Genomic DNA, 24,175 nt, shown 5'->3' on the forward strand with positions numbered 1-24,175 from the left:
AAAACTATGGTGGGAGTATATGGAGTAGAAAGGAGGAAGATAATAAGCGATCCAAATCCTTTTCTACAATATCAAAAGTCAACAGATACCTAACATTGAGTCATTAAGAGAAAGCAGTATATATGGTTTAGAAACATGGAGGTAAGAAACAGTTTTAAGAACTGAAAAATCTAAACGAGGGATACAGAGGAGCTGGAAGGTATGGAGGCAGAGAATCAATTTTTTGGTAAGGCTTTTAGCGATTATTTTTCTTAAATACTGCATAGTTAACAGATTTTATTTTAAATCTACAAACCTTTTCCCATGGAGACAGGCTTAATGTTGCCCCTTGTCCTTACAGTTTGATGGTTCTATTTCAAGTATTTGTGTATTCTTTTTTGTTTTTACTGTGGTAAAATATATATAATATTTACCATTTTAGCCATTTTTAAGTATATAATTCAGTGACATTAACTACATTCACAATGTTGTACAACTATCACCGCTATTTCTAAAACCCTTGCATCATCTCAAACAGAAACTCTGTAACCACTGAGTAATAACTCTTCATTTCTCCCCTCCCCAGCTCCTGGTAACCTGTATTTTCTGTCCCTATGAATTTGCCTATTCTAGATATTTCATATAAGTGGGATCCTATATTTGTCCTTTTGTACTGGCTTACTTCACTTCACATACTGCTTTCAAGGTTTATCCATGTTATAGCATGCATTAGAATTTCATTTCTTCTTATGGCTGAATAACATTCCATTGTATGTATGTATCATATTTTGTTTATCCATTCTTCTGTTGATGGACACAGGCTGTTACCACACTGGCAGCAATTCTTTAATTGACTTTTTAAAAATCTATGAACATGTATCATTTGGATTTAAAAAAAAAAAAGTTTACTATATTACAATCAAATCAAAACAAAACAAACAACAACAAAAGCAAGAAACTGCTACCAGGATGTAAAAAAACAGGCACTCTTTTTCAGATACCTTTGGGGGTGATTTTAGGACAAAAAATTTGGGACAAATCTTAATATAAAATAAAAAAAGGTTAAAATTCACTTCAATATTCTATTCATACAAAGTATATAATGAACCATAAGGTATGAAGGTATAAAGAGTAAAACAACATCCACACACCTACTATCCAGCTAAGAAATTAAATACCACAGTCATTAAAGCCCCCAGGTTCTCTTCTCCTACTTGTATCCCTCTCCTCTATAAACAGTTTAAATGCACATACTCTTTGATCTAGTAATTCCAACCCAGACCAAAACCCACTGTCGTCAAGTCGATTCTGATTCATAGCGACCCCACAGGGTTTCCAAGGCTGTAAATCTCTACTGAAGCAGATGGACACATCTTTCTCCAATGGAGCCGCTGGTGGTTTTGAACCTCCGACCTCTCGGTTCAGTCGAGCACTTTAACCCTGTCGTCACCAGGGCTCCTTTAGTAATTCCACTGCTAAAAATTTATCCCACAGACAGACTTGCAAAAGTATGTAAATATGTAAGTATAAAATGTATAATAAACCTAGAAACAATATGTCATCAAGAAGAGACTAATTAAATTACACAATATCCAAATGATAATATAATACATGAAGCTGTTTTTCCTCTATTTGAAATTTCATAGTACACATTTATTATTGTTATTTTTAGCTACTGTTGAGTCAGCCCCCTACTCAGGGCAACCCCATGCACAGCAGAATAAAATACTGCCTGGTCATGCGCCGTCCCCATGATTGGTTGCAGATTGGACTGTAGGGTTTTCTCTGGCTGGTTTTTGGAAGTAGATCACCAGGCCTTTCTCCCTAGTCCATCTCAGTCTGGAAGCTCCGCTAAAACTTGTTCAGCATCATAGCAACATGCAAGCCTCCAGTGACAGACAAGTGATGGATGTGCATGAGGTGCATTGGCCAGGAATCAAACTCGAGTCTCCCGCATGGTAGATGAGAATTCTACTACTGAAGCATCACTGCCCTCTAGATATTTATTACTTTTATTTAAATAAGTAAATTTTATTTTATTTATATACGTTGTTAGTTGTCATCAAGTTGATTCCAACTCATGGTAACGTGATTATGTGCAGAGTAGAATGGCACCATAGGATTTTCAAGGCTGTGACCTTTTGGAAGCAGACTGCCAGGCCTGTCTTCCAAGGTGTCTCTGGGTGAGTCTGAATCGTCAACCTGTCAGCTAGTAGCTGAGTGCTTAACTATCTGCATCACCCAGGGAAACACACATATGCACAAAAACACCTGTACGCGCGTGCACACACACACACATACATCAGCTCAGGGAAAAAAGTGTTCATTTTCTTCTTTCCTCTAAACTCTTACAGCATTTAAAGAGTGTGTAGCCAAGACCATACTTTTATGCAAATTAATACGCACCTTCTAAGTTTGTTTGCCAGCCATGCCCTCCCCCCGAAAGGTATTTTCATATGTGCGCTATGCTAATTATTTTTTTTACAGCAACATGTAAAAAAAAAAATTGGTATAGTAGCACGTATGAAAGTACCTCGTGGGGAAAGTGTGTGACTGGCAAATAAATGAAGAAGGTGCATGTTATTTGTGTAAAAATACGGTAATTTAGAATAGTGTACACTGCCTTGTGTTTAATAGTGCTTCAGTTGCATATGTATTCTCTCCTCAGATAAAACTACTAGTTCTTTGATGGCCTTGTCTTAAACTTTTTGGCCCTTATAGCACTCATAACAGAGCTACTTACCTAGCTCAATACAGGCCTTGCAAAAGTAATGTGTTATTGTAAATAATTCAAATATTCCACATACGAATGACTTACAAAAGTTAAAATCTTCTAAACTTCTATCCTCAGAAATAATCATGAATAGTTTGGTGTGTAGTCATCCAATTTTTTCTCTTATGCTTACGTTAAAACTTTTTTACAATTAATCTTTTACAGAACTGAGGTCATCCTATACATACTATGCTACAAGTTGCTTTTAAATGTAACATATGTTGGAGACAGCTTGCCATTTAAGTATATAAACTGAGCTCATTCTGCAGAGCATTCCATGATATGGATTGTGGTAGGCAGAATAATGGTCCCCCAAAGATGTTCATGTCTCAGTCCCCAGAATTTGTGGTTATGCTACTTATATGGAAAAAAAAAAAAAAAAAAACCTTTGCTGATGGGATTAAGGGGTATGGCTCTTGAGACGAGGACACTATCCTGGATTATTATCTGGTGGGCCCAATCTAATCTTACGAGTCCTTAAAAAACAAAGAACCTCAGAGAGATAAGATGGAAGAAGGAAAGAAGTCCACAAGCCACATGAATACTGGGAATGGCCTTTAGCTGACAACCAGAAAGGAAACAGAGATCTCAATCTTACAACTGCAAAGAATTAAATTCTACCAAAACCCAAACGCACAAGGAAACAGAAGTTTCGCTAGAGCCTACAGAAAGGAATATAGACCCGTTGGCGCCTTGCTTTTAGCTCAGTGTGACTTCTGACGTACAGAACTGTAAGGCAATAAATTTGTGTTTAAGCTGCTAAATTTGTGGTAATTTGTTACGGTACTAACAGAATACTAATATATGGATGTATCATAATGCCTTACTGATGGATTTGTGGGTTTTTCCTTATTTCTTATTATTACAAATAATGCTGCTGTAAGAATAACTACATCTGTGCTTCTGTGCGCTCGTTTCTGTAGGATAAACTCCTAGAAATGGAACTACTAATTTAAATTGTGAATATTATACATTTTGATAGATGTCAAATTGTTCTCCAAAAACGTAGAACCAATGTGCACCCACATCAACAATGAATGTGAGTGCCTGGTTCTCCACAGAGTGTTTAAAATTTAATGAAGAAAAAAAGACATTTTAATTTCAAATAAATACATACAGAAATGATCACTTATTTATCTTGTTGATAAGGAATGATTCAGCTTCCTTAATATTACTAGTAAATTTTCATGAATGAACAGATAGTAATCTGCATAAGAATGTAAAACTGTTTTAGGGGTCAAATGAGTTTCTTAAAATGGAACTGCCAAGAACCTGTTATGAGGGGTCAATACCAACCACTGTCAGCCTCAAGAAATCAAGAATATACTGCTGAAATACTCTATATTTGCTTAACTACCCATTATTGATCTAGTATCCATAAATTTATCAAAATCTGTTTAGAAGTGTTTTCAATTCCAGTCACACATTGAAAGCAACTACTATGAGCCCAACTTTGAGTAGCTAATTACAAATAAGACATGGCTCTTGCCTTGTAGGAAATTCTAATGGGAAATACTTTTAATAAAATATTACAAGGTAATAAGGCCTATGACAGACAATTCACAGGGTCCCAGAAACACCTAGCCAAACCTAGATTATATGCGTGTGAGTCGGGGGTGGGGGGAAAGAGGGTACAGTCAGGAAAGGTTTCCTAGGAGATGAAGACTGAGCTAAATTACACAGAAACTACCAGACAGAGCAGGGAGGAATTCTAAGTGGTTTAGCCTTGCTGGACAAAAGAACACAAAGGGGAGAGGCGTATCAGGACAAGAGAGAACGGACATAACCCATTAGATAAGAAGAAGCCGTCAAAGAGTATGAGGCAATCAAGTGAGGTGGTAACATCTGTGCTACAAATCAATCACTCTGGCAGCAGGGAGAACAGACGATGAGAGCCTGCAATAAAGCATTGGCACGGGAGATAGAGAGGAGATACGGTGGCTACAACCATTAAAGAGATAATAACCCATCTATTTTATTGAGCACCTACTATGTGCCAAGCAGTCAGGTGCTGATATAAAAGAAAGCTTCTTTTGTAACAAGGAAATGTGTCCCATGAGTTTAGAAAACATTCTAAACTATATAATCTATAGCATAGTAGAGCCTTTCATTTGTTCTATATTTACAAAAAACTTTAAGGACTGCCTTAATTCTAGGATTTTATGAATACATCCCTGTTTTGTCCCACCTCTGATGTAACAGAATGTGACTGCATCCTCTCTTTGCCTTTCCCATCTTTACTAAGGCCTCTAGTTTGTTTAGTTTCCACATGGTAGCTCTTACCTCCGTCTGATCACTTAAGCTGCCATTTATGCAGTTATTAACAGTGCCTCCTTTTTTACCTCAATCTATCTTTCTAATTCCAAGACTCCACTTAGAAAAAAGAACAAGAACAACATATTCCAATCACAGTAGCAAAATAGGGTCCAATTCTTTTATTCCCCATCATTTTCTCCACCAAGCTGTCTGAGTAAAGAGCCAGTCCTAGGGTGCAGAGAGTTAAGAGCATGGGCTCTGAAATCAGAATGATTTTCAGAGAATTCCTTAACTTCTCTGTGTGTTGGTTTGCTCATCTGTTAAATGAGGATAATAATAGTACCTACTCACAGGGTTGTTGTAAAGATTATGAGTTAAAATAAGTAAAGCACTTAGCATGGTATCTGTCACACAGCAAACGCTCAATAATATTAGCTATTACTACTCCTTGTAGTCTGGATGTCATTAAATGCTCTATTGTTTTAGAATGCAATTTATAATGGATATTGTCAGTTTCTTCAATTGGAGTCTTACCTTAGCACCAGCCAATTCCTTCATCATGAAGAGAGAATCGTCAGCTCGTTCATCGTCATCGTCGTCATAATTTGGAGAGGGAGCTCCCTCTGCTCCTTGCCTCAATAGGCTGCCGCTTCCTCTTGGATCAAACGGATCTACTACGATGGGTTCAGTACCTTTAATTTCACATCGGCAGAAAGGACAGCCCTGGCCTTCTGATTCCTGCAGAGGAAGCAGAAGATAGTAACAGAGGCACCTGAAAGTACTTAAAACTTCCGTCCACTAGGAAATACATTTCATAGAGATGAAAAAGTTTTAAATCTATCCACCAACCAGGCCACCCTTTTTATCCGTAAAGGAAAATAATACTCAATTTTTCAGAGTGGTTACAAAGCTAAGAAAATGTATGGTTTGGATCCATACCTGCCAAGATGTAAGACAGGATGTGCACATGAGGTGGCCACAGGGCTCAATCTTTACATCCTTGTCATTTTCAGCACATATTTTACACAGTTGGAATGTGGAGCCCATCTCACAGTATAATTCATATTGTTCCTTTGATTAAAAAAAAAAATTAAGGGATTACTCACCTTACTGCAAACATTTGTTGAACGAATGAATGCAATCATAAATGCTAAAAATCAAGAAAACCCAAGACTGTTACTGTCTATAGAAATTTTGCTTGTATAAAATATCAAAACATTGATCACTGTTTTTCCATTAAGCTGGAAGGCATCTAGTCATGATCCTGCATGGTTTAAAGAGAAATCACACATTATTCAGTTTGGAAGCACACAAGTTCATCAGCCTAGTCAATGGTTTCAAATTAAAGTGTTTCAATCAATTAATACAATTATATTGTCAATTCTATGAAATGTATAGAAAGCTTGACTCCTTCTGATGGATTTAGTGATACAGCTGTAATGTAAAATAAAACTCACCTGGGTCACTTTGATGTGGTCTTGGGGAGTTGGTTCACATAAGCCTGTCAGGTCGGGATTCTGATTTCGTCCATCGGGAAACAAATAGCTGAAAAAAGAGGACCCAATCTTGGGGTTTTATTAAAGCTGATTTATCAGTGCTTATTAACATAGGCAACGGACATCTAGGAATTCCCTCATTCTAAAAGGGCAACTTTATATAACTGCAAAGATGAATCTTATTAATACTTTAAAAAAAAAAAAAAACCAGCATAGAGCAGTTCTAAGAATATAGTTTCCAAACCCTGATATTCCTTCTCCAGGGCACAATGTCACAGGGTTTTCTTTTTCAGTAATGAGCCACACAGTAAATATTTCAGGCTGTGGGGCACATAAGGTCTCTATTACATATTCTTTGGTTATTTTTTATTTTTTAAAAATTGCTGTTAGTGTTGTTCTTGTTACGTACCGTTGAGGTGATTTTGACTCATAGCGACCCCATCTGAAAGAGCAGAACTGCTCCCATAGGGTTTTTTAAGCTGTGACCTTCACAGGAGCAAACCACCAGGTCTTTCCCCACGGAGCCACTGGGTGGGTTCAAACTGCCTACTTTTCGGTTAGCAGCGTTTAACCTGTTGTACCACCAGGGCTGCTTATTTTTTTAAATAGCACTTTAAAAAAGTAAAACCCATTCTTAGCTGCAGGCTGTACAATTAACAGACTGGCCTGTGGGCCGTAGTTCGCCACCCCTATTTTAATCTGTGGATGGCCACTAGGTATAAATTCTTAATTTAAACTGCATTTGCTTTTTGACCAAAGACCCGAAATATCTTTGTTTACAGATTTAGCAAATTGAGAGACATTACTTTAAAAGAAATGTAACAAGGAGCAAATTAAGCCACTGAGATCACCTACCAGGAAGGTTCTTCCAGCAAACTGCTCTAACATTTGGGGCAGCAGCTCTTTCAGCTCCAACAGTAGTGTGGAAGCTTCTGCCTAACTGAAAATGGATTTTCCTAACCACTTTAAAACAAGCTAGTTTTCTGATATCTGGTCAACTGTTAGAATTTTTAGTGCTTACCAACTGCTAATCAATTTGAATTCTCAAATGGATAGCAATTCTGGAATAAAAACTTACTCATAAATATTAGCACAGGTTATAAAAGCCCAAAGCCTGAAAAAATGTTGCTGAACCAAAATGAAAGTAAGATGAAGGCAGATGAAGACCACTGAGGCCTGCTGTCATTAGGAGCATCTAATCACTCTAACGCTGGCTAGTTAAATAACTGGTAAAATTTGTTGCCAACTGGAATATTTTTAAATCTAACATAGACTTAAGAAAAATAATTTCACTCAAGGAATCCCTATTAAATTAAAACAAAAGTCCTATAGAAACTGAAGGTCAATCAATATAATCTGTTAATATATTTCCTGAATCTTAATCTGTAGAAGAAACCAGGAATAGAGTCATTAAAGATGCAATTTTACAGCCCCCAAGTCCCTACTCTCTAGCACAGTGTAAATAGTAGTTACTCACAAGCCTTCCCTGAAGCCATCAATCAGTGCTTGGAAGAGAGGTTTATTGTGAGGGATTGTCTGGAGAATGTTCCCATCAGCAGTGACATAACCAATAGCCCACTGACCCAGACGAGTACAGCTCAGCCGGAAAATGTAACTGAGAACAGAGATAAACAAGGGCTTTAATATATATGCTGGTATAAGGACAAGAAGCAAGACACAGTCAAAATCAAAAAGGACATCAAGAATAGTTTCTTCAATGACTCCAGACAAAAAGCAAACGATCCATAAACCCAATTCTTAAGTGGCTCAAAAGCATTTATGAAATCACAGGATCTGATTAGTCAATTCATCTGATAAACAGACATCAACACTATTGCAAAATTCTGGCCACTGGGGAACTAATAAAAGATCCTGTTTCCTCTATTTCAGCAGAAGTCACAAGAGAATAAAATTCAGGAGAATAAACCTCTTTGCTTCATGGCACCGACCTGCCAGGTTTGTGAATGAATTTCTGGAGTCGAGCTTTCACTTCATCGTATGTCAAGAAAGCCATATAGCCAGGATGAGTTACAGCAAGACTGTTCCAGTTCCTGAGCAAAGAGGACCAGGGCTGAGGAAATAAGAGACAGATCACAGACTATTCTGCTCAAGACATACAACCACCCTCAGAACAATGAAGAACAAAAGGAAAAACAAATAACCTCAATTCTCAATTATAAACTGCCAATTTACTGTCACTAATTCTCAATTACATTGTCACTTGGAGGGAAGATAAACATTTTTGGAATATAAGAACTTTGAAAAACTAAGGAGAAAAAATATATATACTTATAGGGAGAAACTTAACTGTACAAAACAAAAGGCAAGACATTTGAAAGCAGCCCTAACCCATGGCAGTGAGGTTAAACAAGGAACAAACAAACCCAGAACAGGGCCTACACGTGCAACTAAGAAGTTCCAAATAAATTTTTATGCAAGTTGGCATGTACACAGTGAAGAAAGCATTAACTTTAGAAAAAGAAATGAGTTTTTTTTTTTTTGAAGTATCAATACATCTCAATATTAAGTCAAGAATTTCAATACAGTTTGTTTATGGTGATGGGAAATTTAGCAACGATTATGGGTGATGGTTGCACAACATGATTAATATAATTGGTATCACTAAATTGTATACCTGAGAAATGCTGAATTGGCAAATGTATTATATATATTTTACAATAAAAGCAACAACAAAAAAAGAATTTCAATGCAATAGGAGAAAAATATTTGAAACATACATAAATGTCTAATAACAGAGAATTGATTAATTATGCTACAGCTATTTTCTAGACATTCTACAACCATTAAAATGATATAAAAGAAGAAGAACAAAGAAAGATTATAAATGTGAGGGAATAAAGTAGATTATATAGATATTATTTTTACAAAGCATTTATACACACACACACATACATATAAAACACAACACACAAGGTAGTTTTAATCTAATTTTTTTCTAGTTGTAGTTTCTAAAATGAATAAAAGATACTCTTACAACAGGCAAAAACCCCAAATGTTATTTTTTTTTTAAAGTTTATCTTCAGAAAAGTAGTAGTAATCAGTTTAGTCAATTCTTTAGCATCCTACCTGAAAGAGTCGTGTAAAGATGTCAAACTCAAACACTGAAATATAATCATTGCAGGTTAGATCGATAGTGGATTTCAGAGCCATGGCCTCCAGCCCAGAACTGATGGGATGTACTTCATGTAGGGCCTGTCGAAAGCTCTTCCAAGGAACTATTGTCCTGAGGTGGAGGTGGGGGTGGGTGGGAGAGAAGGCACAGAGTGAGGTAAGACAGAGAATTCCCAGCACTGCAATAATCAAGGAAAAGAAAGACAGCCACATTAAGCTCTCAATATCAATTTCAATTCTCCTAAAGAAGTTAAGCTATATTTTGGGTTAGGAAAAGAAAGAAGGGAGTAGGGCTCTATTTCCTAACTTTCTAATGACTAAATAACAGAAAAGTCTTTTTCCACTATTCTTAGGCAGAATGTCTCAAATCAATCCTGCCTCATCTTTCTTCAGACATTTGTTCTACTAGAGAGTCATGGAAAGAGAGATGAGATAGTCCTTTTTACATAAGAAATGTATTCTGTTGCCAGACCTTTACTAGCTTGTATTTAAACGAACTTTTTAAAAAGAGAATAAAACGTTCTGTATTTTTTGAGGAACCATACTATCAAGGACTTAAAAAAAAAAAAAAGAAAACCCACTGCTGTCGAGTCGATTCCAACTCAGCAATCCTACAGACCAGAGTAGAACTGCCTCATTGGGTTTCCAAGGAGCAGATGGTGGATTCACACTGCCAACCTTTTGGTTAGCAGCTGAGCTCTTAAGCCACTCTGCCACCAGGGCTCCCTTATGAAGGACCAGACAGTAAGAAATAGGCTTAAGGTACAGGAAGAACAGAGTTCTGATAGACATGAGGAAGAAATTATTTAACGTAGGAGTGCTTAAACTCCAGATAAGGCCAGTAAGAGATACTACGGAATTTCTATTTCTTGAGATCTTTAAAATAAATACAATCTCATTTCCTTTGGAAAATTTATATATTTACCTGCCTGAAAATAAGTCAGATCAAGTGATGTTCTGAAGTTCTTTCCAAGGTAATTAGTTACTAAGTTAAAGGAATAAAATTAAACACATCCCCATCCTCTTCAACTAGGTTGTAAAATCTACTAATTATTCCATATTTTATATATGACAATTATTGTTTTTTGGCTTTAACAAAGAGAAATTTATCTCCTCACAGTAAAGTAGACTGAAAGTCAAAATTCAGGGCATCAGCTCCAGGGCAAGGCTTTCTCTCTCTGTGTAAGACAATTTTTTAAATAAAAAATTTTCTGGGGGACATCTAGGTCAAATGGCAAAACTTAGTTCATAAAGAAAATGTTCTACATCCTACTCTGGTGAGTAGTATTAGGGTCTTAAAAGCTTGCGAGCGGCCATCTAAGATACATCTATTGTTCTTATCCCACCCAGAGCAAAGGAGAATGAAGAAAACCAAAGACACAAGGAAAATATTAGTTCAAAGGACTAAAGGACCACATGAACCACAACTTCCACCAGCCTGAGCCCAGAAGAACTAGATGGTGCCCAGCTACCACCATTGACCGGTCTGACAGGGATCACAACAGAGAATCCCGGACAGAATGGGAGAAAAATGTAGAACAAAATTCAAATTCACAAAAAAAGACTAGACTTACTGGTCTGACAGAGACTGGAGGAACCCCCAAGGCTATAGCCCCCAAACACTCTGCTAATTCAGAACTGAAACCACTCCCGAAGTCCACTTTTCAGACAAAGATTAGACAGGCCTATAAAACAAACAATAACACACACAAGAGGAATGTGCTTCGTAGTTCAGTCAAATATATGAGACCAAACGGGCAATTCCTGACCAAAAGCAAGATGAGAAGGCAGGAAGGGACAGGAAAACTGGACAAACGGACAAGGGGAACCCCGGCTGGAAACGAGAAGAGTGTTGTCACATTGTGGGGATTGTAACCAATGTCACAAAACAGTAAGTGTATAAATTTTGAATGAGAAACTAACTTGAGGTGTAAACTTTCACCTAAAGCACAATAAAACTAAAATTATATTTTTAAATGAAGACGGCCTTTAGAGAGATATTTAGGCTAGCATCTGTATATTCAACTGGAAAGTTTTATTGCCTTCTAACTTTTCAGTTCTTTGACCCAAAATTTCAGAAGATACATAAGAACATTTTCATTTATACTTAAAAATATAAGCTTGGGTCATGAACCTGTCTAAATAGTTTTAAACTTCCATACACTGAAAGACAACATAACAAGGTGGAAAGAAAAAGTGTAGACCAGCAGAAGATATGTGTAATGTAACAAAGAATTAGTACCCAGAACATGTGAAAGATCTCCTACAATTAGAAAGACAAACAACTCAACAGAAAAACAGACAAAGAATAGAAACAGGCAAGTCAGAATAAGAATTTTGATTAATCATAGATGTGAAAAGATGCTTACCCTCCCTTGTCACCAGGGACTATAAAGAAAAATATGATACCAATTCATATTATCAATGTTACCCAAACTGTGGAGCTACTATAATACTACTTACAGGAATATAAACTGGTACAACCATTTTGGAAAGCAATTAGGCAATATTTAGCAAAGCCAAAGATGTGAAACTCAGCAATTCCACTCCTAAGACATAAGAGAAACTCTTGCGCACGAGCACAAGAAAACATATATAATATTGTTCACCGAAGCATTGTTTATGATAATAAATAATTTAAAAAGAAACATCTATTAACAGAGTGGATGGAGAAAGTGTATTTAAACAAGCAGCATGGGTTTCAACTGAAGCTGCAAAACTTGACCTCTTTTAAAAAAAAAAAATAAAGGCAAAAAAAAGTTAATATTTACCAAAGCTGGGAGGTGTCGGTATACACATGTTCATTATTCTTCTCTATGCTTTCTCACACTTTAAATATTACTAAAAACTAAAAAAAAAAAAAAAAAAAACCCATAACATAGGCTTTAGTTTTTCATAGCTCCAATTTATTATTTTGAGACTTACTTTTCCCCAAAAGCTTTCCTCCAAAATTCAGCAGCATCTGCTTTAGTGATCCGAAATGTGTCTCCTTGAAAAAGTCCACTTGGAAAGATTCCTTTTAGTTCTGCCAGCATGTGGCTGAAGATCAGGGACAGTTTGGTTAGGTTTCGCCTACAAATGATCAGAAGTGCAATAATTAAATAAACAAATAAAACTATTTTTATTTTAAATGCACAGAATTCACTGTACAAGGTGCCTAATTAATAATAACATTAAAATACATTTAGAAAGAGTCTTTTCAAATATACTTTCTGGCCAGTATTATTCAAAGATATATAGAACTAGGGAAGAAGAGAGGAAGGAACACACTGTTGACAATATTAAAATACTCTAGGTTAGTGCCATCTTTGTTATAAGAGGGCTTCAGATAAATTGTTTTGCTTTAACATCATAAGTAAGATGCAAACATAAAGGAAGAAAGACTGTTGCATTCTCTGGGTTCACGTATATGCCTTCCTTTCCAATAGATGTTGTATAGTAAGTAAGATAAAAAATTTAACAGTCAAAACCGAGGACACAAGGGAAAAGATTAGTCCAAAGAACTAATGGACCACAAGTACCACAGCCTCTACCAGACTGAGTCCAGCACAACTAGATGGTGCCCACCTATCAACACTGACTGTTCTAACAGCGATCACAACAGAGGGTCCCAGACAGAGCTGGAGAAAAACACAGAACAAAAAAAAAAAAAAAAAAAACAGACCAGACTTACTGGTTTGACAGAGACTGGAGAAATCCTAAGAACACAGCCCCTAGACACCATTCTAGCTCAGTAATGAAGTCAATCCTGAGGTTCACCCTTCAGCTGAAGACTAGACAGGCCCATAAAACAAAATGAGATTAAATGGGCAAAGGAGCCCAGGGGGAAGGACTAGAACACAGGAGGGGACAGGAAAGCTGGTAATGGGGAACCTAAGGCTGAGAAGGGGAGAGTGTTGACATGTCGTGGGGTTTGCAACCAATGTCATAAAACAATATGTATATTAATGGTTTAATGAGAAACTAGTTTGCTCTGTAAACCTTCATACAATTTTTAAAAAAGAGAAAAAAATTAACAGTAATATATTTTAGAGCTTTTAAATCTTAAATGAGTCATGCCTAATATCTCAGAGCATAAACAAACAATAACAAATCTATTTTTTTAGGGTGACAGAGAAAAGAATTCAACAAATAATGAAGTGTAAGAACTTGTACACTGCTATAATCACCAACTCAGAAAAGAAGGAAAATGTCAGAAAAGCAAATATATTATTTCCTGCATTGCATAAGCTATTCTGGATAAAATCCATCATATATAACTCATCCAAATTAAAAATAAATAAAAATTCTCACCAAAAAGAATTATTTAATATCCAGATCTAACAAATGTTTTCACTAAATCAGAACTTAGAGATAAGTTTTAAAAAAAAAACAAAATCTCCTTTTGTTTACCACAAATGAAATGTTAACATCAGAATCACGTAAAAATTTCTACATGTAAGTGCATATGCAACTACTATGTTTTAACAGTTAGTTAACTTTGTTCTAATAACTTCTGTTTAATGGATGTGATTATAAAGATTCTACTCAGTACCAATTTAACACGTCAGAAAGATGTGTCTACTTAAATCGGATGTGTGCTTTAATCAGATTATCTTTGTTATCTTTAACACCACTGTCACAAAGAACAAGATATACATGCTTTACAGATTGTTATAAATAAACCACTACTGAATATACTTGCTACATAGTCTATATTTATGTATTCAAGTCTATTCCTGTCATATAAATGGACTAATTTTAAGTCAATGCATGATCAAATTATTGATTGCCTGAAAATCCTCTTTAAAAGGGAGACTCTTCTTTTTCTGTGCCATACTGGAAGGTCACTGCCAGTACCATCTTAGTCTTCCCTGGATAAAATGCAGCACCAAATTAACCATGTCTCTCTAAGCCCTAACTCTTGCAATATGCTGTTGGAATCTTTCCAATCAGCTTCTCAACAAATCAGCTTCAGTTTTCTGATATTTGTCTTCTTTTGCTTGTAGCAAGCTACTCCCTTTCTAGTTTCCTGTTTGTTTTCTGAAGTCACCTACAAAAGTGATAAAATTAATCATCTTTGAAGACAGTCTAAAATAATTTGTATACCAAATAGCTCAAGTATAAGATAAAAATGCATGCAAGCTGGTCCCGAACAGAGCTGGAGAAAAATGTACAACAAAACTCTAACTCACAAAAAAAGACCAGACTTACTGGGCTGACAAAGAGACTGGAGAAACTCCCAAGAGTATGGCCCCCCGCCACCCTTTTAGCTCAGTAATGTAGTCACTAGAAGGGACAGTGTTGACATGTCGTGGGGTTGCTAACCATTGTCATAAAATAATATGCGTACTAACTGTTTAATGAGAAACTATTTGTTCTGTAAACCTTCAGCTAAAGTCCAATAAAAAAATAAAATTAAAAATATATACATATGCAATCTCTGAAACCCCATTAACTTGTTTTCCTCCTTGCATTTTCAGATCCTTCAATTACTGCTGGTTAGGACTTCTACCATTTCACCAAAGAGGAAACAAGAACAGAAAAGATCAAGAACATATCACGAAGGGAATTTGAAACCAATAACTTGGTAGAAAACCTGCAAAGCACAACTTCTTCCCAACGACTTTACTTTCAAGTCTTCATTAAGACATAAGACTGCACGATCAGTGGCTTCTTCCTCAGATGTTTATATAACACTCTGCTAAATGTTAATTCTTAAAGATAGACACCTGTGATTCCATGACTCCCTTACCAAACCAAACCCACTGCCGTTGAGTCAATTCCGACTCAGTGACCCTACAGGACAGAGCAAGAACAGCCCCACAGGGTTTCCAAGGCTATAATCCTTATGGAAGCTGACTGCCACATCTTTCTTCCATTGAGCAGCTGGTGGGTTCGAAATGCCAATCATTCAGGTAGCAGCTGAGTGCTTAACCATGGTGCCACCAGAGCTCCAAGATTTGATAAATTACCGAAAACTTCCTATGTGTAAAGAACCATGCCAGACAGTATAATAGAATAATGCATGAGATGATAGAAAACATATATATCACATTCCTAAGGTTACCATAAAGCTCCTTCTGGAAGAAACAGATTTGAATCTTCTTCCTGAAAATTTCTCTTTGGTTCCTCCACTGTTGTCCTCTCTTGTTCTCTTACTTGCTTTTGTTCATTCTTTGGCTTTCCTTCTCACTTTCTAAATGAAAGAATTACCAAAGAATCTGCTCTCTGCTATTTTCCTTTCTTTCTCCATGTACTCTCTTCTTTCCCTTTGCAATCTCAAGGCCTCAAAAACTACTTTGCAAAGGATTCCCAAATTTTAGGCCTTGGTAGCTTTCCAACAAGCCTACCACATTTCTCTACCTGAATGCTAGTACCTCAAAGCAACATGTTTAAAATGAAACTAATCTTCCTTCTCAAATTTGCTCTTTCTTCACGGTCCCTGTTTCTGCATTTAATGACACTACCATCTTACTTCCCACAAGTTCAAAGTCTTAGAGTCATCTTGGCTTCTTTTCTTTCCCCTTGTTCTGATTTGCTGACAATTTGTTATCAGTTCTACCTTTAAATTATATTATTATTCTAATACAAAGTCCTTGCTACCTTCACCTGACTACTCCATAATTTAAACTCCAGTCTTCAGTCTCTTCCTATGCAAGTCCAATCAAATCATACATAACTTGCTTTTAAGGAAAAAAAATAATAATTTCCACAGTGTCAAAGGGACAAAATCCAAACAGCTTGGATTTTAAGACTTCTGCTGACCTGGATCTAACCTACCTTTCTAGTTAATTTCTTAGCTCTTCACTAGTGTGTTCTAGCCAAACTGAATACCTCGCCTTTTCTTATATCCACCACCCTCCTTCATGTTCCCAACTCTGAGCCCCTGCTTACCTGTTTCCCTAGTCTAAAATAAGACTCAGCTTCAATGTCATTATTAAGAAGCCAGCTACAAGTAATAAACATTCTCTAAACCACTCCAGCATCTTTTCTGCACTTCTCTTATGTCATCTGAATCTATCTGTACTATCATTACCTGTGTACATGTATTATTTCCTGGTAGTGCTGTATAAGTTTACAGTCCTTGAGAGCTGAATACATTTCTAATTTTTATTTATATCCCTCCAGACATCTGGCACAATTTCTAATCTTCATTATACCTTCAGAAAATATGTGAGTGCCTACTATGTGCTAGGCACTGAGGATGGATACAGCAATGGACAAAACAAAATTCCACATTCAAGGCATTTACATTCCCATGGGAGAGTAGCAGGTGGTAGGAGAAAAGTGCTTTGAAGAAAAATAGAGCAGGATCTATGAGAAGACAGTCATGCAGGGGTTGCTGTTTTAGGGTAAATGGTCTTGGAAGGCCTCTTTGAGTACTGATTTTTAAGCAGAGTCTAGAGTGAAGGGAGGAAGTGAGTCTTGGGATGCCTGGGCCATGTCAGAGTCTTCGGCTCCTCAAGTAATTTTCCACTGAGAAACTACCAGGTACTCGGCATTACGCCGGATCAGAGATAAAATATATATACTAAAACAATAATGGACAGAAAGCTTTCTTAATTTGTGAAGTAAGCCACAAAAAAGGCCGTGAGGAGGTAATGGCACCAGGTACCTAAGAGCAGTTCAAAGTGCTGACTGAAATAGTTACTGAAAATCAATTTAAGACACTTTCTTACTCAAGGATGCAACCCCCCAAAAAGCCAGCTTACATTTCAGAAAACCACGAGAGATGTGCACTATAAGCATCACACTTCTTAAAAAGAAATAAAGAATCTATAAAAGCCATGGGTCAGACCATTTTGTAACTGATCTGAGTTGAAATTCTGTTCAATAATATTTTAAGGCCTTAGGCTTATGGCAGTATCTACAGTGGATAGGCAGAATTTAATCAGCAGAATCTGTCTTAACATGTAAACTTAGAATAATCAGGCGTGATGGATATTTGAGCTTATAACAAGGTAGGCAATACCTTTCAAAATTCTGTCAGTGTATATGTCCTAACATATAAAGTGTATATGTCCTAACAATTCTCCAAAGATCCAAAAAGGAACACAACTGTACAATTTTTTTGTAAATGCCCTGAAGACAAAAATTTCTCTCTTAAGTTCTAGTAGTAGCAAATAGTGCAAGTTTTTCTTTAACAGTGTTGGAAGGAGGAGGAAGTTATTTATACTAGATCATCTTGTACTACAATGAACTAACCACCTATATCTAAGTAACTGTAAATTCTACTCTGTAGCTTTTCCATTTTCCTCTTCTCTTGTCTTACAACTCCCTCATAATCAAATGCCGACTCCCTATCTAGCACCAATTTTTTTTAAAAGTTCAGGATTAGTGTCACTTCTTCCTACCTCAGGTCCTGCTCTAAAAGCCAATGTACCTTCGTACCTTAGATCTAAAGTAATGGTTAACATTTTTCTGTGTATAATTTCAGTTAATAAGAGACTAAGAGTTATATGTCACCAACACTTTAAAAAACAAAAACCAAACCAGATGCCATCAAGTCGATTATGCCTCATGGCAATCCCATGTGTTTCAGAGTAGAATTGCCCTCCGTAGGGTTTTCATGGCTGTGACCTTTCAGAAGCAAACTGCCTTTCTTCTGAGACACCTCTAGGTGGGTTCAAACCATACACAAGTATATTAAAAACTAAATGAGACCACTGAAGAGCAACAAGAACAGAAGCTCAACAGGGCTGAGTACAGTTGAATGGATTTATGGGACAACATCAAGAGACTCAATACCCTCGACAAGATGAATTGACACAGGGGCTGCAACAGTGGGCTCAAACATAACAACAACTGTGAGGATGATGCAGGACCACGCAGTGTTTTGTTCTGTTGTACACAGGGTCGCTATGAATTGGCATCGACTCGGCGGCACCTGACAACAACAACATGGAAAGTGTGGCTAATTTCCTTCATGAACAACTGCTCCTTTGCCATGAGACCAGAAGAACTAGATGGCGTCTGGCTACAGTTACTTTTTTTTTTCTTTTGTACTTTACATGAAAGTTTACAGAACAAACTAGCTTCCCATTAAACAGTATACATATTGTTTTGTGACCCTGGTTACCAACCCCATGACAGGTCAACAATCTCCCTTCTCCATCCTGGGTTCCCTATCACTAGCCTTCCTGTCCCCTCCTGCCTTCTAGTCCTTGCCCCTGGGCTGGTGTGCCCCTTTAGTCTTATGCTGTTTTATGGGCCCGTCTAATCTTTGGCTGAAGGGTGAACCTCAGGAGTGACTTCATTACTGAGCTAAAAGGATGCCTGGGTGCCACACTCCCGGGGCGCTACTGAATATTTTGATCAAAGATTCTATAGAATAATCCTGATCAAAGGAAGGAAAATGCAGAAGAGAATTTCAAACTCTCATGGAATCCAGACTTTCTGGAGCCATGGGTGTTGTATGAAACCCTGAAGCTACTGCCCTGTGATAATTTTTAAAGCTTAAACCAAAAATATCCCCTGAAGTCTTCTTAAAACCAAACAATAGTTTAGCTTAACTAGTAAAAAATGTCTGCCTTGAGCATTCTGCTCTTTTGAGAACTATCTATATGGGATCACAGTGACAACAGCACCTGGAAAGATTAGATAAGACCCTTAGGGCGCAGTAAATTTATGTTAACGGGGGAAGAACAACTCAGAAAAGGAGGGTGAGAGTGGTTACATAACTCAAAGAATGTAATCAGTGTCTCTTGTACTGTAGAAATGGTTGAACTGGTGTGCGTTTTGCCATGTATATTCTCAACAACAAAACTATATTAAAAAAAAAGAAAAAAATTGAATGAGCAGTTAATAGGTCCTGTTTAACCTTCAAAAGTAGAATGATAAATAAAAGTTGGTAAGAACCACTATCACTACTTATATAGATCAAGACAGAAATTGAAAAGCGGCTTTTATGTAAATACAGGCAGTTCCCGGGTTATGAAAGATCCGTTCCTAAGTCTATCTTTAAGTTGAATTTGTAGGTAAGTCAGAACAAGTACATAGGGTTCTTATTTAGCATCAGTTAGCCAAATGTTTACCTCAGTATGCACCACCAGGGCTCCTTCTATGCATACAAATGCTTAAGAAACCCTTAAACAAACCACGCACGTTTTCATGAGCTGTTATTATGAACCACTGTATTTAACTCAAATTTTTAATGTAATATGCTTTATGGCACTCTGTTCTTAAGTATAACTTGTCTGTAAGTCAGACAATCATAACCTGTGGACTGCCTGTATTTAAGACAAACAGAAATCCCCTCAAATAATTCTGATCAGTGTACTTACTACTATATAAGAATACGGAAAACCAAGTTGACTTGCAAATCTTGGCCATAAAGTACTTTGAAGAGAAAGAGGAAATGGAAAAAAACAACATAGCATGGGGAGATAAATTAAGCCCTTATATTAAAAATGCATTTATTAACGTTTAAGACAAGTACTGAGAGTAGTACCACTCTTTTTTGTATTAAAATGTTGCAGAAGTACTATAATGGTTTCCCTTAGGAGTACTATAATAGTTTCAAGAAGAAGAAGATTGTTGTGAAATGAATATTAAGAGATTGAGGTCCTCTAGAAAAAATAAAACGATGACTTACTGAACAGTAAGACTGATGTATTGATAAAGATATTCTTATTTAGGGCTATGTATTTTTTGAAATTCCATTTTGTAATTGAGATAAATTCTACAAAATTGGTTTAGTTGGCTGTTTATTCTTTCTACAAAGGAGTGCCTGAAAAATAAATAGGATAATAGATTACGAACTCGTTGCTGTCATGTTGATTCTAACTCACAGCGACCCTATAGGGCAGAGCATAACTGCCCTATAGGGTTTCCAAGGAGCAGCTGGTGGATTCGAATTGCCGGCCTTTCGGTTAGCAGCCAAGCTCTTAACCACTGCACCACCAGGGCTTCTTCAACAAGACTAGGGATCTAAAAGGTATTTCTTGCTCCACTGTGAAGTTACTGTACTCGCTGAGCAGTTATTTAACCTCTGGGCCTGTGTTACCCCAGATGTAATGAGCAAGCTGGAACCAATTATTCTCAAAGATCTCTTCCTCATCTATAAAAATGTATGATTTTATGCTATACCACTGATTTGAAAATGGAAAAGAAACCTTAAGTTCAGCAGTTTGTTTTCATAAAAGGATTGAAGAGGAAGGACATAAGAGAAAGAAAGCTACGGCTTATCTTTATATGACTGAGGACTAGAAGTGATGTCAAGAAATAATTATAAAAAGTCTATTTTCTCTCTGTCTGCAAACCCTGCCCTGTGGAATTTAAATGAACAGTTAATTAAGTGAACCTTATAGAGGGCCTGGAAGAGTTAATCTAACCTGCTAAACTATCATTCTCTACAGTAGGGGTTTGCAAAGTCCCAGAATGTGTGATGAGTTATTTTACTCACAGATTTTTTAATTTCTTTATGGTATATCCACACAACGGAATACTACACAATGATAAAGAATGATGATGAAGCTGTGAAACATCTTATAACATGGATGAAGTTGGAGGGTATTATGCTGAGTGAATTTAGCCAGTCACAGAAGGACAAATATTATAAAAGACCACTATTATAAGAACTCAGGAAAAGATTTAAACACAGAAGAGAACATTCTTTGATGGTTACGGGGGGGGGGGGAGGGTTATTTACTAACTAGATAGCAGATAAGAATTATCTTAGGTGAAGGGAAGGACAGCACACACTACAGTGGAAGTCAGACCACCTAGACTAAACCAAAGCTAAGAAGTTTCCTGAATACAATCAAACACTTTGAGGGACAGAGTAGCAGGGGTAGGGGTCTGTGCATCATGCTTTCAGGGGACACCTAGGTCAAGTGGCATAACAAAGCTTATAAAGAAAATTTTCTGCATCCTGCTTTGGTGAGTGGAGTCTGGGGTCTTAAAAGCTAGCAAGTCGCCATCTAAGATGCATCCATTGATCCCAACCACCTGGAGTAAAGGAGAATGAACAACACCAAAGACCCAAGGAAAGTATTAGCCCACAAGACAGAGAGGGCCACATAAACCAGAGACTTCATCAGCCTGAGACCAGAAGAACTAGATGGTGCCGGTCTACCACCAATGACCGCCCTGACAGGGAACACTGAACAGAGATTCCCTGACAGAGCAGGAAAAACATGGGGTGCAGAACTCAAATTCTAGTAAGAAGACCAGACGTAATGGTCTGACTGAGATTGGAGGAACCCCGGAAAGCATGGCCTCTGGATTCTCTATCAGCCCAGAACTAAAACAATTACCAAGGCCAACTCTTCAGACAGGGATTGGACTGGACTGGGGGACATAAAGTGATACTCATGAGGAGTGTGCCTCTTAGCTCAAGTACATACAAGAGACTAAATGGGCAGCTTCTGTCCGGAGGTGAGAGGGAAGACAGAGAGGGTTACGAGCTGGTTGAATGGACATGGGGAATCGGGTGGAAAGGAGGAGTGTGCTGTCACAGTATGGGAAAAGCAATTAGGGTCACATAACAATGTATGTATAAATTTTTGTATGTCAGACTAACTTGAAATGTAAACTTCATTTAAACTACAACAACAAAAAATAAATATAAATAAATAAATGAGGTTTATGCCAGGAAAAAAGAAAGATTTCTTATTTTCTGAAGAAATAACAAACATAAAAAAGTATCTCAGCCATTTCAAAATATTGTCTCATTAAGTGAAAATGGTTTCTCTGATTTTTAAAAAGAGGCAAAAACAGAACTTGCCTTTTAAAAACAGTAATTTAGTTAATTACAGAATCTAGCGGGTAGGTAATACAGTTATAAAATTCTTTCAAGTTTTCTGTATGATTGAAAAATTTCATAACACAACACTGGGAAAAAAATCAATCATTTAAATATGTTTTAATAACATTTGTAGATCTAATGATCTCATATTTCCCAATGGGAAAACCTCAAAAATGATTAACGCTTTATAATGCAATGACTAACAAGTCTACAACATTATACAATATCATTCTGAGGCTGTAAAATATTCCAAAAGTGAAGTCACAACATAACCCATGCTTTGCATTCCACCATGGTGTGGGCTGAAGAACCTATACAGATGATGAATTGATTATATTGCTGAACAGTGAAGTGACCAATGCTTTTATGTCTTTCATTTACTGGTACCATTTCAGTGATAACTATACTGCTTTTCCTGCTCTAAAACCTCATATACAAACAGTAGTGTCATCCAAAGAATGCTGAGTGAGAAATACTGAGATGACATTTATAATTCAACAGCAGCATCCTCAGTTCACAGTAATCAGCTTTAAAAATAGATACAACGGAACTTCTTTCAACAAAGCTTCACAGGAAGTCAATGAAGTACTGTTAAACTCTTATCTATTTAAGCTGTTAAAAAAAAACAAGTCAAAACAGAAAACCATCACCTACAAAAAGAGTTCTAAACTAATATATCTAAAAGTATCAATGGTCCTTTTTACTAAATCTGTATTAAGTGTGGAGCCCTCGTGGCACAGTGGTTAAGAGCTACAGCTGCTAATCAAAAGGACAGCAGTTCAAATCCACCAGCTGCTCCTTGGAAACCCTATGGGGCAGTTCTACTCTGTCCTACAGGGTCGCTATGAGTCGGAATCGACTCGACAGCAACTGGTTTGGTTTTTTGGTTATATGAAGGGTATCAGATACTATACTCATGGTCCCACTTTTGAAACTCCAAATACATGACAACAGATTATCATCATACAACATTAATCATCTAGAAAATTTCATGGAATTCTAAAGCAAAAGGGACACTAATTCACCAAGTAAATGGGAAGGCAGTAGGCCACATGAGATTCTCCAACACTCCCTCATACTTCTATCAAATTAATCTTAAAACACAGCAAGACCCAATCTCCTTACTCTCCCTACACAAAGATCTTCAGTAGCTTCCCAATAAACCACCAAAAAAGTTCTAACTGCTCGGCTTATAAATCAAAAGCACTCACAATATGGTCCCAATACACCTTTCTAAACATATAGTACTACTCAATGTTCCACAAAACATTCCATCCAACCACAGCTACCAAAGCCTCCAGCAGACAGAGTCCAGTACAGCTAGATGGTGCCTGGCTACCACCATTGACTGCTCTGACCGGGATCACAAGAGAAGGTCCTGGACAGAGCTGGAGAAGGATGTAGAACAAAATTCTAACACACAAAAAAAGACAAGATTTACTGGCCTGACAGAGACTGGAGAAACCCCAAGACTATGGCCCCCGGACACCCTTTTAGCTCAGTGGTGAAGTCACTCCCGAGGTTCACCGTTCAGCCGGGGACTGGACAGCCCCATAAAACAAAATGCGACTAATGAGGCACAGCAGTCCAGGGACGAGGACTAGAAGGCAGAAGGGGCAGGAAAGCTGGTGATAGGAAACCCAAGGTTGAGTAAGGACAATGTTGACATGTAGTGGGGTTCTTAACCATTGTCATAGGGCAATATACGTACTGTTTAATGAGAAACTATTTTGTTCTGTAAACCTTCACCTAAAGTGAGAATAGCAGCACAATTGGAAGAGCGTAAATGTCACTGAACTGTGCATGTAG

General features: G+C 37.1%; 1 protein-coding gene across 2 annotated transcripts in view; it reads right to left on the minus strand.

Annotated features, from left to right (window-relative positions):
* The window catches only part of CBL (Cbl proto-oncogene), a 101,827-nt gene that overhangs the window by 37,218 nt on the left and 40,434 nt on the right, over positions 1-24,175 (minus strand). For both annotated transcript variants that reach the window (XM_004385627.2, XM_023739914.1), the window contains 7 exons: positions 12,562-12,708; positions 9,592-9,748; positions 8,454-8,575; positions 7,982-8,119; positions 6,466-6,553; positions 5,948-6,079; positions 5,543-5,746 (listed from right to left, as the gene is read on the minus strand). In XM_004385627.2, the coding sequence (XP_004385684.1) occupies positions 5,543-5,746; positions 5,948-6,079; positions 6,466-6,553; positions 7,982-8,119; positions 8,454-8,575; positions 9,592-9,748; positions 12,562-12,708 (988 nt within the window). The remainder of the gene's footprint in view (positions 1-5,542; positions 5,747-5,947; positions 6,080-6,465; positions 6,554-7,981; positions 8,120-8,453; positions 8,576-9,591; positions 9,749-12,561; positions 12,709-24,175) is intronic.

This window comes from Trichechus manatus, unplaced genomic scaffold (genome assembly GCF_000243295.1).
Source record: "Trichechus manatus latirostris isolate Lorelei unplaced genomic scaffold, TriManLat1.0 scaffold00143, whole genome shotgun sequence".
NCBI classification, from domain to species: Eukaryota; Metazoa; Chordata; class Mammalia; order Sirenia; family Trichechidae; genus Trichechus; species Trichechus manatus.